The sequence below is a fragment of the Martes martes genome (assembly GCF_963455335.1).
Source record: "Martes martes genome assembly, chromosome: 12".
In the NCBI taxonomy this organism is placed as follows: Eukaryota; Metazoa; Chordata; class Mammalia; order Carnivora; family Mustelidae; genus Martes; species Martes martes.
In genome coordinates, this window is record NC_137900.1 from 58,310,359 (window position 1) to 58,323,022 (window position 12,664).

Consider the following 12,664-nt stretch of genomic DNA (forward strand, 5'->3'; position numbering starts at 1 on the left):
CTTCTCTTGTGCTTCTATGTTGGGAATGTTTTTCTCCCTTTAAAAAATCAGCTCAGTGGAGGTTCCTCAAAAAGGTAAAAAGACCCAGCAATTGCACTACTAGGTACATATCCCAAAGATACAAATGTAGTGATCTGAAAGGGCATGTGCACCCCAGTGTTCATAGCAGCAATGTCCACAATAGCCAAACTAGGGAAAAAGCCCAGATACTCATCATCAAATGAATGGATAAAGATGATGTGGTGTGTATGTGTGCATATATATACATATATATGCACGCACACGCGCGCGCGCACACACACACACACACACAACTACCCAACCATCAAAAGAAAATGAAATCTTGCCATTTGCAACAACATGGATGGAACTAGAGGATATTATGGTAGGCAAAATAAGTCAATCAGAGGGGCACCTGGGTGGCTCAGTGGGTTAAAGCCCCTGCCTTCAGCTCAGGTCACCATCCCAGGGTCCTCAAATGGAGCCCCACATCAGGCTCTCTGCTCAGCAGGGAGCCTGCTTCCTCCTCTCTCTCTCTGCCTGCCTTTCTGCCTACTTGTGATCTCTGTCTGTCAAATAAACAAATAAAATCTTTTTTAAAAAAGTCAGTAAGAGAAAGACAATTACATGATTTCACTCATATGTGGAATTTAAGAAACAAAACAGAGAAGCATAGAAGAAGAGGGTAAAAATAAAACAAGGTATAATCAGGGAGGGAGACAAACCATAAGAAACTTAACCATAGGAAACAAACTGAGGGTTGCTGGAAAGGAAGGGGATGAGGGATCGGGTAACTGGGTGATGGACATCCAGGAGGGCACATGATATAATAAGCAACTGGGTGTTCTGATGAATCACTGAACTCTACCTCTGAAACTAATAATACACTATATATCAACTGAATTTAAATTAAAATAAATAACATCGTCAGAAAAAACGGTCCGCTCAACTACCTTCCCACAGATTCTTTTTCTATACCATCAGATCTGATATAGGAGTCTCTTCCTTGCTGACCTCTATTTTGTGGTTCTCTTGAGCTAGTTGACATGTCTGGTTCCCTACTAAAATCTAAGCCATGTGAACCGGGCTTTTTCTACTTTGCATCTCCAGCTTCCTTGGTGGTAGATAAATACTCCTATGTTCAGTATTATTGAATGTAACACTTCGGTTTCCATTATGGCCCCCATCGGGACACTTAAAAGTGCAAGGACTCACTTTGCAGACTGTAAATTCAAGTTTACAAACTGTCGGGGGTTAAAATTTAGGTAATTAAAACGATTTGTTAACCACTCTTGGTGCCTCTCACTGGTCAACAAAGTGAATGCCAGGCCAGTAGCCCAAGGCCCTCAGTTTGGCCCAAGGTATTCCAAACATTTTCCTGCACCCAACGTGTAGCACAGGGTCAGGGCCAAGGTAAGTAACATACGTGCATGGCCCTGGACTCGCACAAAGAGCTCTTCCCACTTGCAATTTGGTGCATTACAAGGCCACGGACTACGCGTGAAAAGGAGCAAGTTCAGAGACCTGGTAGATTGTCCAGAACAAGGCACTTCTTCCTCCGCGTGTTCCTAGAATCTCAGGACTGAGGAGCTAGGCCAATTACAGATGCCCAAAGCGGCAAAAAAGGAGCCGGCAGGGAGGAAGTAGGGCAGGGTTTTGTTCTGAGAGGTTCCTGTCCCGAACTCAGCTCCTGCATGGGGCTCTGTTCCCAAGCCCTTCTCCGCCCAAGCCCAAGCCCATGAGGCCCCGCGGGCTCGGGAATCCGGAGTTGGGCCGGTATTATACCGCTTATTAGCTACCCCCGCTCCCGCCCGAGACTTCCGCACCCTGTGGCCCACCGGGTGGAGAAAGGAACTCCAGAAAGTTCCACGAGCTCCAGGAACCCAAGCTTGTACCCAACCCCATAAGGCCCTTCGGCACAGCTCCTCCCAGGCCGATTGCCCCCGCGCTGTTGCCTAGGTAACCGCGGGGCGGGGGCAGCAGCGAAAGGGGCGGGACTTCCGTCGAGTGACGCGTCGGGACTCGGCTACAAAAGACGACGGCTGCGGCGCGCCGGGCGGAACTTTCCAGAACGCTCGGTGAGACGCGGAGGAGCGGCGGCTACCCGAGCTGCGCCCAGCAACGCGCTCCCTCCCGCTCCCCCACTTCGGCCTCGGCCCTCTCACCGGTGAGTTTCAGCCCTCGCGCTTCCTCTCGTCCCAAGGCCGGCGCCATTGTTGGCACGGGGAAGCCGGATGGGACCGCGGTCGGAGGCGGTTGGCTCCGCGTGGGCGGGAGGGTTGTCGGTTCCTGTATTCGCGATTCTCATTTTGGGAGGGCTGGTGTGATTCCGCGGCAACCCATCTCCGGCACGCGGTGAGTGGGCCCGAGACGTTACTGAAGCATTGTCCACTCTGTTTAGCCTGAGGTCCCCAAGGACTTGCCGCCTTCGGCTTTCCACCCGCCGCCTCCCCCCCCGTGCGCGCCCCCGTGTCCCCTCCGCCCTAGCTTGCTGGGGGTGGGCGACCATGCGCGCACGCGCGAGAGGGGCGAGGGGCTGCGCGGGGGAGCGGGGCGGAGGCTGCGGCCGCTTCTCTGGTCTCTCCTCCTTCTCTTTGTTGAAGGCTGGCTGGGGTTCTCCCACCCCTTCGGTCAAGGTGGAAAGAAGAAAACCTTTAAGATCTGCCCTTAGTGCAGGGGAAACCTAACGGCATATAAACTACGCTGTTTTGTGGGGGCGAGAGGGGTTCGGTGGTCAAAGTGGAGATGCTGTAAGTTCTGTGATTGAGAAATATCCTTAGGAGGGGGGAGGGGAGGTTGCTTTCTTGTGCTTTTAATCAGTTTCGTAAACCACTCCCTTTACTCCTCCCCCGTGCCCACATTTTTTTTTAAAAATCTAGGGAGTGTGTGCTTATCAGATTTACCAAAGAATGATAATGTAATAACCAATAGGCTGAACCTATTGGTGCCCTTTTTTATTACTGCTGTCAGTACTGGAAAGAGAAACAGGAAGAATCCAGATAATAGTGGCATTAGTATGGAGCTTTCCTGTGGGAGAGGGGGAACCAGCTGCAGTAGAAGGCCTTTGAATTATCCCGATAATTATTAGCTAATACTTAGTTGGTTAGAATTTATGGCTGAATTACCAAGGAATGGTTACCTTCTCTGAAGTTTAGGGAAGGCAGACTTTTTAAATCAAATTTGGGGAAGAAGTAGATTTCTCTGCCTTAACTCTGATTTTTACTAATTAAGATTTCCAGTTGAAAGTCAGTTGAAACTGCATTTTATTTCAGGCTGTAGAAAATGGTGAAAGAAACCACTTACTATGATGTTTTGGGGGTCAAACCCAATGCCACCCAAGAAGAACTGAAAAAGGCCTACAGGAAACTGGCCTTGAAGTACCACCCTGATAAGAATCCAAATGAAGGAGAGAAGGCAAGTGATGTACTCAGACTCTTAAATGTAGCTGTGTGATTCTTTGCCAGGTGTATAGTACTTACTACAACCTGACTATGAGTACGTGTAATATAGTGACTGCTTTGCAACACTTTAAGCGAAATTTTTTTTCTCAAACAGTTTAAACAGATTTCTCAAGCTTATGAAGTACTCTCTGATGCAAAGAAAAGGGAATTATATGACAAAGGAGGTGAACAGGCAATTAAAGAAGGTGGAGCTGGTGGTGGTTTTGGCTCCCCCATGGACATCTTTGATATGTTTTTTGGAGGAGGAGGAAGAATGCAGAGAGAAAGGAGAGGTAAGAATAACCTAGTCTAGGGCGCCTGGGTAGCTCAGTGGGTTAAGCCTCTGCCTTCAGCTCAGGTCATGATCTCGGGGTCCTGACTTTGAGTCCCACATCAGGCTCTCTGCTCAGCAGGGAGCCTGCTTCCCCCTCTCTCTGTGCCTGCTGCTCTACCTACTTGTGATCTTTGTCAAATGAATAAATAAAAACCTAAAAAAAAAAAACAAAAACAAAAAACCTAGTCTACATGGAGCAAATTAAAGTAGCCATTAGTGAAAGCAGATTCTTCATAAAGTATCTATCTGAAATGCTTGTTTACGTGTTGGTATAATGTTGCAAACTGACATAAACTGCCGCTTTGATTTATGATGTTTTTTACACTGGGATTGATGTAGCCCAAAATAGGCCAATCAGGTTCTAACAAGTAAATGCTTGTAGGCCACCTGAGTGGCTCTATCAGCAGAGCATGCAACTCTTGATGTTAGGGTCATGAGTTCCAGCCCCATGTTGGGTATAGAGATTACTTAAATGCTTGTAAAGCTCTCTGATACCTTTATCAAGCATTAATTAAAGGAACACAGTAAAGTACAAAACACTTTCTAGAGAGCTTTTTTGACCCCCACCCCACCCCCCCCATCCAGTTGGAGATACATGGCCTTGTTCAGTTAAAAGTGAGTTAAAGTTAGAAATTAACATTTTTTCAAGGTCATATACTGGAAGGTAGAGTCAGGAATGGAACACAGGTTTCTTAACTCCAAATAGCTTATGGCCTGTTTAATCTTGTTTTAGCTTCTTACTAAAATACGTGCACTTAACCTTTAACAGAAATGTGGTTGCAGAATTTACTTCAGAACAATTTGCAATCATAGTTAATTGTTGAGGATGATTTGTCCCACAGGAAAAAAAAATGGTTTTTATTTAGAAAAAAAAAAATTTTAAGGAATTGGCTGGCAGACTTTGACTTAGATTAATGAAAGTTGTTTTTTGGTGTGATACTGAAGGATATGTAACCACACTAAAGGAGTTTTTGTTTTCCTTCCTTGTGTTCTCAGATCTATAAAGCTAAAGTAAGAGGGGCAGTTTTTAGCATGCCAGAACCAACTGCATGGACTATATCTGATACAGAACCAAAGGTGGAGCTAGGAACAAAAGGGTATAGTTGATGGTGCTTTACACTCTTTGGGGAACTAAAAGTATTCATTAGACATGCAGATACGAGAAAAGCGTAGGCTTAAGGCAGTACTGTTCTGTGGTGGGTAAAAGTCACTGGAAGAATCACTAACTAGGAATTTACTAACCATTGGCAGGTAATTTCGTTTGTGTAGCCTTTGTGTTCTTACACAATCTCCACCTTCCACTTCACATTTTAAGATGAGATAGGTCACTCCTTTGTATCCCCTGGCTGCATTTAAATTTAGATTAATTTGAAACAAAAATTCCTTTATTTGTGGTCTTACTAAGGTGCTAAATGGCCACATGTGATTAGCAGCTTCTATATTAGGTATCGGGGATATAAAATATTTGTGCCTGCAGAAAGGTGTATTAGCACTGTATGAGAAATACAGTTTTTAAGTACTGTTGTCCCAAAAGTAAGGGTTGCTACTCCTGTGTCAGAAAGAAGTGAGAACTAATGGTTTTCTGTGGAGACTGGATAAGTATATCTGCTTCCCTGGCCAATCCTGCTTAGTTGGACTTACTGTGTTGAATTTTTGAATGAAATAATTGGTCATATCAGTACTATACTAAGTGAGATTCAAAGAATACATTACAACAGAGATGCAGTTTGAATTAATTTATTGGGAAACCTGCTATTTAATAACTGGTTTCCCAAGTGATTTTGTAGTTGACATTTTTGATTGCTAGAGTTTGTAAGATGGCCGCAAATATGTCCGTAGGCAATTACTTTAACCTAATCTTCCTCATCTGAAACTACATCTCATTTTGAGATCACAAGTGATAATGTGACCTTTTATGTATGTAGTAGGTGCTCAACAGATGTATCTTGTGAACGTCATCTTTCATATCTTTCTCTGAAGTGCAATGAACACAAAGAGAAGTAGCATCTCAGACTTTTAATGAGTACTGTTTTTGTTTTAGGTAAAAATGTTGTGCATCAGCTCTCAGTAACCTTAGAAGATTTATATAATGGTGCAACAAGAAAATTAGCTCTGCAAAAGAATGTGATTTGCGATAAATGTGAAGGTACGGTCTTTTAACACCTCTAAATATAACTGAAAATGAAACTGAAACTCTTCTGGATATATAAAACTGACAATACACTATCTAATGCCTAAATCTTGTAGGGTGCAAGTATGAAGAAAACATGAACCTACCACCTTGAGAAATATTGGCAAAATACCACCGTGTGTGTGTGTGTGTGTGTGTGTGTGTGTGTGTGTGTTAAATACAGTTGAGATCAATCAAATTTGGTGTCTTTTCCTCAACATTGTTTAGAGGTGAACAGTTGCTGTTCTCTCTAAAACTTACTCAAATTCATATGGTTTCAGAGTCTATGATATGATTTTGATAGTGTCCTCTTTTTTGGACACTTAGCTGTTCAGACAAATTCTTTGCTAAGAACCTCTGATCTTTTTTATAAGTTATTTGTTGGAAATGTTCTTTCCTAAAGAGTGAATGCTTTAAAATGGTCCCATCTCACAGATAAAGTAGTCCTAAGAATGGTGCTTTGAGAGCACATGCTCAAAATAAGATTCTGAGTTGGCACTTTAAGACAGCAGTCAAAATGTCAGTAGATAATTGAAGCTGATGGTGGCTGTATTTTATCAAATGTAAAAACCTGAATTGTAGACTTTCAGGGCAGAATTCTATCAGATATATGTACAAACTCATTTAAAACCTTTGTTGTTGTATCTAATACTAATTCAAACATTTCTTTTTAAACTATTTAGGCCGAGGTGGTAAGAAGGGAGCAGTTGAGTGTTGTCCCAATTGCCGAGGTACTGGAATGCAAATAAGAATTCATCAGATAGGACCTGGAATGGTTCAGCAAATTCAGTCTGTGTGCATGGAGTGCCAGGGCCATGGGGAACGGATCAGTCCTAAAGATAGATGTAAAAGCTGCAATGGAAGGAAAATAGTTCGAGAGAAGAAGATTCTAGAAGTTCATATTGACAAAGGTGAGTTCTGAGCCACTTTCTTATTGTGAGTTCTTGAGTGCTGTAGCAAGTTTAATAATACTACATTTTGTAATTGTTAAAAACTATCTTTAATAGGTTTTATGTATGGTATCACACAAGGATAAGTCTTAGCTACATAATAAATGCTTTTTTATGCCAAGCTTTTGTATAATTGTAGTGAATACTTAAAGGATCTCCTCACTTAATATAACACTGACATCAGCAAATGATTGAATAGTGTTCCACACTTAATTCTCTTCTATTAAATCATTAGTTCTTCCACTTTTTTCTTGCAATTAACTTCACGGTGGTAATTTTCTTGGGAACTGCTAAATTTAAGGGATATGCCTACCTTTTTTAAAGATTTTTTAAATAATCTCCACCCAGGGGGCGCTGGGGTGGTTCAGTCAGTTAAGTGTCTGCCTTCAGCTCAGGTCATGATCTGAGGGTCCTGGGATCGAGCCCCGAATCAGGCCCCCGGCTCATAGGGAAGCCTGCTTCTCCGTTTCCCACTGCTTGCGTTCCCTCTCTCGCTGTGTGCCTCTGTCAAATAAATAAAATCTGTAAATCAATCAATCAGTAATCAGTCAATCTCTCCCCCAACATTGGGCTTGCAGTTAGAACGCTGAAATGGAGTCATGTGCTCCACTGACTGAACCAGTCAGGCACCCTGGAATATGCTTGCTTTGAAGGATGGAGGGTGGGGTTAGGTGAAGAATTCTGGAGGTCTCATAAAGATTTCTTTAATTTTTCTAAACTAATGAGCATGTTTCATTAGTTGATATGTAAGAACTTAGATTATGGATATGTAGTAATGCCTTTCAGACTTTATTAATTTAAAATGAAACTAGTATTATATATTGTATATTGGTGGAACTATTGATAATATGAACATTGTATATTATTACATACATTTACATTAACTTAAGCTCCTGCAGTAGTATTCTTCCATATGAATCAGGATACCGACTCTCCCATCTTTTTTTCCTCTTTAATTGGTCCGTGTTTAGTAGGATTTTTTTTTTTTTTTTTTCTCCTGCACTGGTAAGACCTCCCCTTTTGCTATGAGCAGTATGTATTTTGAGGGCATTAGTGGTGAGTGAAGCCATTTTTGCTGTATTTACCCACGGTCTTTTAAAGTAATGGAACAACTAGCAAAAGCTAGTTGTTTAATTGCTTCATCACCATAAAAAGTTACTTGGCTTCATGAATGATTAAAGACTGTTTAGTTTTGTCAGTGTCAAATACTGGTATTGTGGTTTAAGTTCTTAGTTTTTTAGAGGTACATACATACTCTGAAGTATTATGTCAGGATTTTGCTTCAAAATATGTTGGTGGGTGGGACTATGGGTGGAGGTATAATACATGAAAATGGTAGTCATGCGTTGATAGCTGCTGGATCTAGTTTGTTGATTATATAGGGATTCATTTTAGTATTGGCTACATATATGTTTAATGTTTTCTATAATGAGTGAAACAGTTCTCGTGTTGGTCACCTTGATGATCATTGTTTCAGGAGATAGAGGGACATAAGTAATGAAATTGAAATAATTAACATTTATAGTTAATAATGTTTGCCAGTCTGCTGATTTGGTGGCAGTATGGGCCTTTTATTTAAACCTCAAAACAGCCCTGGTGATGTAGGTCTCTGAGAAAGTTAGTATTTATTTTGGAAGGTATGCAACTTGCTTCCCCAGGGTAATTCAGCTAGTAGTAAGTAATAGCTCTGAAATTTGGAGCCTTACCTGTCTGTAGAGTTTGTGTTTACTGCATTCACTTCGTTTCGTAAGAAATGGGACTGATTTAGTCATGCGGGCATTCTCAGTCATTTCGGTAAACCTACATCTACAAAGACCTTTTTTTTTTTTCCCCTACAGATTCACAAACGTGCATCAGTGTGTTTTTAACAGATTGAGATTCTGGCATTAGTTGGATGTTAAACAAGAGTATAATGAAATTTTTTGTTTTTAGGCATGAAAGATGGCCAGAAGATAACATTCCATGGTGAAGGAGACCAAGAACCAGGACTGGAACCAGGAGATATTATCATTGTTTTAGATCAGAAGGACCATGCTGTTTTTACTCGGTAAGAACTTTTATGAACTACTCAAATTGACATCATGCATATTTTTTTAAATGGGCTTTTCATTACCTTAAAGACATTTCTTGGAAATACTGTGAAATAATACTGTTTATGATGAACTTGGAGTGAAGCACAAGAATGATTAGCAATGTGTTAAATATCCATCTGTTGCTAATTTAAAGCATTGGATTAGAGTAGGGTTCCAGTAAATGTGTTGGGAATGACACCTGAAGGAACTGGTTTTAATTTGATGAAAAAAGAGCATTACCACAAATGTCTCAATGGAAAATGATGTCATTCAAGGTGACTCTACATGAGTTTTTTTGTAGAGTACTCTGGGTAAGATATTTTACTAATACGGAATGGAAAAGACAGTCTTAAGCACAAGCAGGGAGTGGGATGGTGTAACAGTTCAGAGATGGTAAGTAGTAGAGGCTGCCTAGAATGTAAAAGATTCTAAAGTCTTGTCCAGGAAACAGCTGGCAGGATCCATGTATATTTGCTGTTTCTAGATTTCAGCTGTTTTGAGAATGGGGAAAGAAAGGACATCTTTGTAAAAGATACCCATACACCCTTGCTGTTAAGAGAACGTAACTGCCTGCTATGGTACGTCTAATAATCGGTGGTTTGAAAGATTCATTAAGTATATGTCATATTGACGTTGATATAGGCGAGGAGAAGACCTTTTCATGTGCATGGACATACAGCTGGTTGAAGCACTGTGCGGTTTTCAAAAGCCAATATCTACTCTTGACAACCGAACCATTGTCATCACCTCTCATCCAGGTATAATACTTTAGATGAACTTGTCTTTCCTCTAGTATTGTCATGATCTGCTCCTAGCTGGTATGGGCACTGAGAAAACTGGTATTTTACTTGGTCAGTTACATAATTTATAAGCTGAGCTGAAATTGTATAGGGTATTGGGTCTTTTGGGAAGCTCCTAAAAAGGTAATGGGATTGATGGCTTCACATAAATTTATTCCTGTCAGTGAGCTAGCACATTCCTCTGTTCTTTTTTTCCCCTACTCATAAAAATGTGACTATTTAAGGAAAAACTTGGCTTCTGTGTTTTTAGGTCAAATTGTCAAGCATGGAGATATCAAGTGTGTGCTAAATGAAGGCATGCCAATTTATCGTAGACCATATGAGAAGGGTCGCCTCATCATCGAATTTAAGGTAAGCTATAAAGTATTGTAGGAATACCGAAGAATGATTAGCTTATTTTAAAAATAACAGTTATATTTCCAAATAGTAAGGTACATCAAATTGATAACTCTTTCTTGTCCAGGAAGAAATAAATTAAGCTAATACAGGGCTATAAATGGGATTTTAAAGTTCAGCAGAAGCACTCAAAATAACTACTGTGCCTTTTTGGCAAAATACTACAAGGCTTGGTTTGCTAATAGGATGGTTTATAAAGCAACCCTCAGTCACGTTTTTCAGTCTTAAATTGTCTGGACCTTGGCCCATAAATACAGCTTTTATTAAAAACATTTTTCAGGGATGCCAAGTGAAGTGGGCAGTTTTGATAACTGAAATTCTGGTGACCATAGAGTTAAAAATACTGTTTTTTTAAATCACGTTTTATAGAAATGGAGAATTGGGGGGAAAAAAAAAAACCACTTGTGGGCAAAGAAAGAACTGCCTTCTTGAGAAAAAATAGCTTTTAAAAACCTGTTAAAAGGAATTAGTATGTATTTCAGGGTGGGTTCTGAGTAGATGGGTGCTGAGTAGAACAGTGATCATCACAACACAATTTTAGTAGGATAATATTTTTTTTAATGCCTTAAGTTCTAGTTCAGCATACTAGCTAGATAGATGCTGTGCCTTTTATAACACATGTTCTAACTTGGGAGTGGCAGATGGGCCAAAAGATCATCATGTGTGTCATCACATGTTTTTCTGGGGAAAAAATGGGTCAGTGGTAATATATATAAGGAGCAAATGAAATATAGCAAACTGAACTTACAGTAGAGATTTCTTCTTACAGGTAAACTTTCCTGAGAATGGCTTTCTGTCTCCTGATAAACTCTCTTTGCTGGAAAAACTCCTACCTGAGAGGAAGGAAGTAGAAGAGACTGATGAAATGGACCAGGTAGAACTGGTGGACTTTGATCCAAATCAGGAAAGACGGCGCCATTACAATGGGGAAGCATATGAGGATGATGAACATCATCCCAGGGGTGGTGTTCAGTGTCAGACCTCTTAATGGGGCCAGTGAATAACACTGCTGGCATTTTATGTGCAGTAGTGAATGAGTGAAGGACTATAATCATAGCTCACTACTTGCTATTGTTTTTGTTTTAATATTCAACTATAGTAGTGTTTTAAAAGTTAAATGAAGAATAAACTCAAATATAAAAGCTCTGACTTTGCCCTGTATGTATGATGACTTCAGTGTGGAAGATAAGTTTAGTATTTGTAAAAACTGCTTTCAAAAAAAATCTCCCCTAGCATTTGTTAGGCCATACCTTGTAATTAATTTCAGTTCTATGTATATGAAACAGCTCAGACTGAAATGCTAGGTGTATGTATTGACTTCAGTGTATGACCCTTAATTGTTAAGCTATGAAGTTAAAACTTGTATTTAATTGGCAATCAGACAAAGAATTTGTAGAGAAGTGTTGGTCTATAGTTATGTTAAGTGGGATTCATTGTGATGCCTCTGCATTTATTGCCTCAACTGTTACTTGAAGATGGCATGCTATGTAATTTGGCCTCTGGTATCAGTGATAGAAAGGATCTCTTTAAAGAAGGGGTTTATCATATGCTGCTGCTTGAGGGCTTGCACTTGTAGAATTGCATTCCCTTCTGTGCCATCTTTTTTTTCCCCTTTTTTTAAAATATATATATACATATATATATATATATATATATCAGTCCTGGTTATACTTTTTTTCCTTCTCTTTGGACCATGATAAGCTTCAGAGTAGTGGCTTCGGGAGCAGGGTAACTTAGAATGAAGAGACATTTACGCAGAGAAGTTTGCATGTATGAGATAGGAAGGTTTTTTTGGTTGTTTTTTTTTTTTTTTAAGGTATGTTACAGGCTTACTTTAAATAACTTACGCTCCGAAGTAACTGTAATTTAATGTTGGTAGTATAGCAAATTATGATGAATAGCTTTAATTGTATGTTTAAAAGTCATGTTCACAAGCTTAAATCTGGTTATCAGAATTAAGCAATTGGAATGTATGAATGTCTCCTTAATATACTGATTACAAAGCATTTCCAGTGTGTCACTACAGGCTTTTTTTTCCCCTAGATTGAAAGCATTGTCTTTTCACTAAGTAAGATAGGAGATTTCTCATTTAACTAGTTAAATGGTTAATACAAAATGTTACTTAACTACAGTTAAATGTTAAACAAGAGTGAATGTGCGTGAGGGGTGAGTAATGAGCCAAAAGGGATTTTAAAAACTTAGCAAACACTGGAGTGAGAATGTCAAGAGTGTTTGCCTGTTTGTTCTGGTTCTGCTGCATCTCCCATAATCAGGAAGCTTAAACATTTCTAACCGGGAAGTGGCCCAGGTCTTAAGTTTCCTTGTAGGGGAAACTACAATTTATCGTATAAAAGTAGTTCCTTAAAAAAAGTATTCAAAACAATGGCTATGACAAATCTTGAATTTCTAAAGAGAACCTGTGTTGGCAATACATTCAATATGTTTTAAAAATAACACATGAGCTTCATGTTTCCCATCTCAGTCATGAGGGGAGTGTGAATC

At 40.1% G+C, this 12,664-nt stretch overlaps 1 protein-coding gene across 1 annotated transcript; it reads left to right on the top strand.

Annotated features, from left to right (window-relative positions):
- Positions 1–2,012: 2,012 nt before the first annotated feature.
- On the top strand, positions 2,013–11,311 carry DNAJA1 (DnaJ heat shock protein family (Hsp40) member A1). Its single transcript, XM_080820387.1, has 9 exons — positions 2,013–2,167; positions 3,273–3,414; positions 3,556–3,733; positions 5,816–5,920; positions 6,628–6,855; positions 8,827–8,941; positions 9,609–9,724; positions 10,017–10,117; positions 10,932–11,311. Exons 2-9 carry the CDS (start codon positions 3,283–3,285, stop codon positions 11,148–11,150), a joined length of 1,194 nt encoding a protein of 397 aa, XP_080676513.1. The 5' UTR covers positions 2,013–2,167; positions 3,273–3,282; the 3' UTR covers positions 11,151–11,311.
- The last annotated feature ends 1,353 nt before the right edge of the window (positions 11,312–12,664 follow it).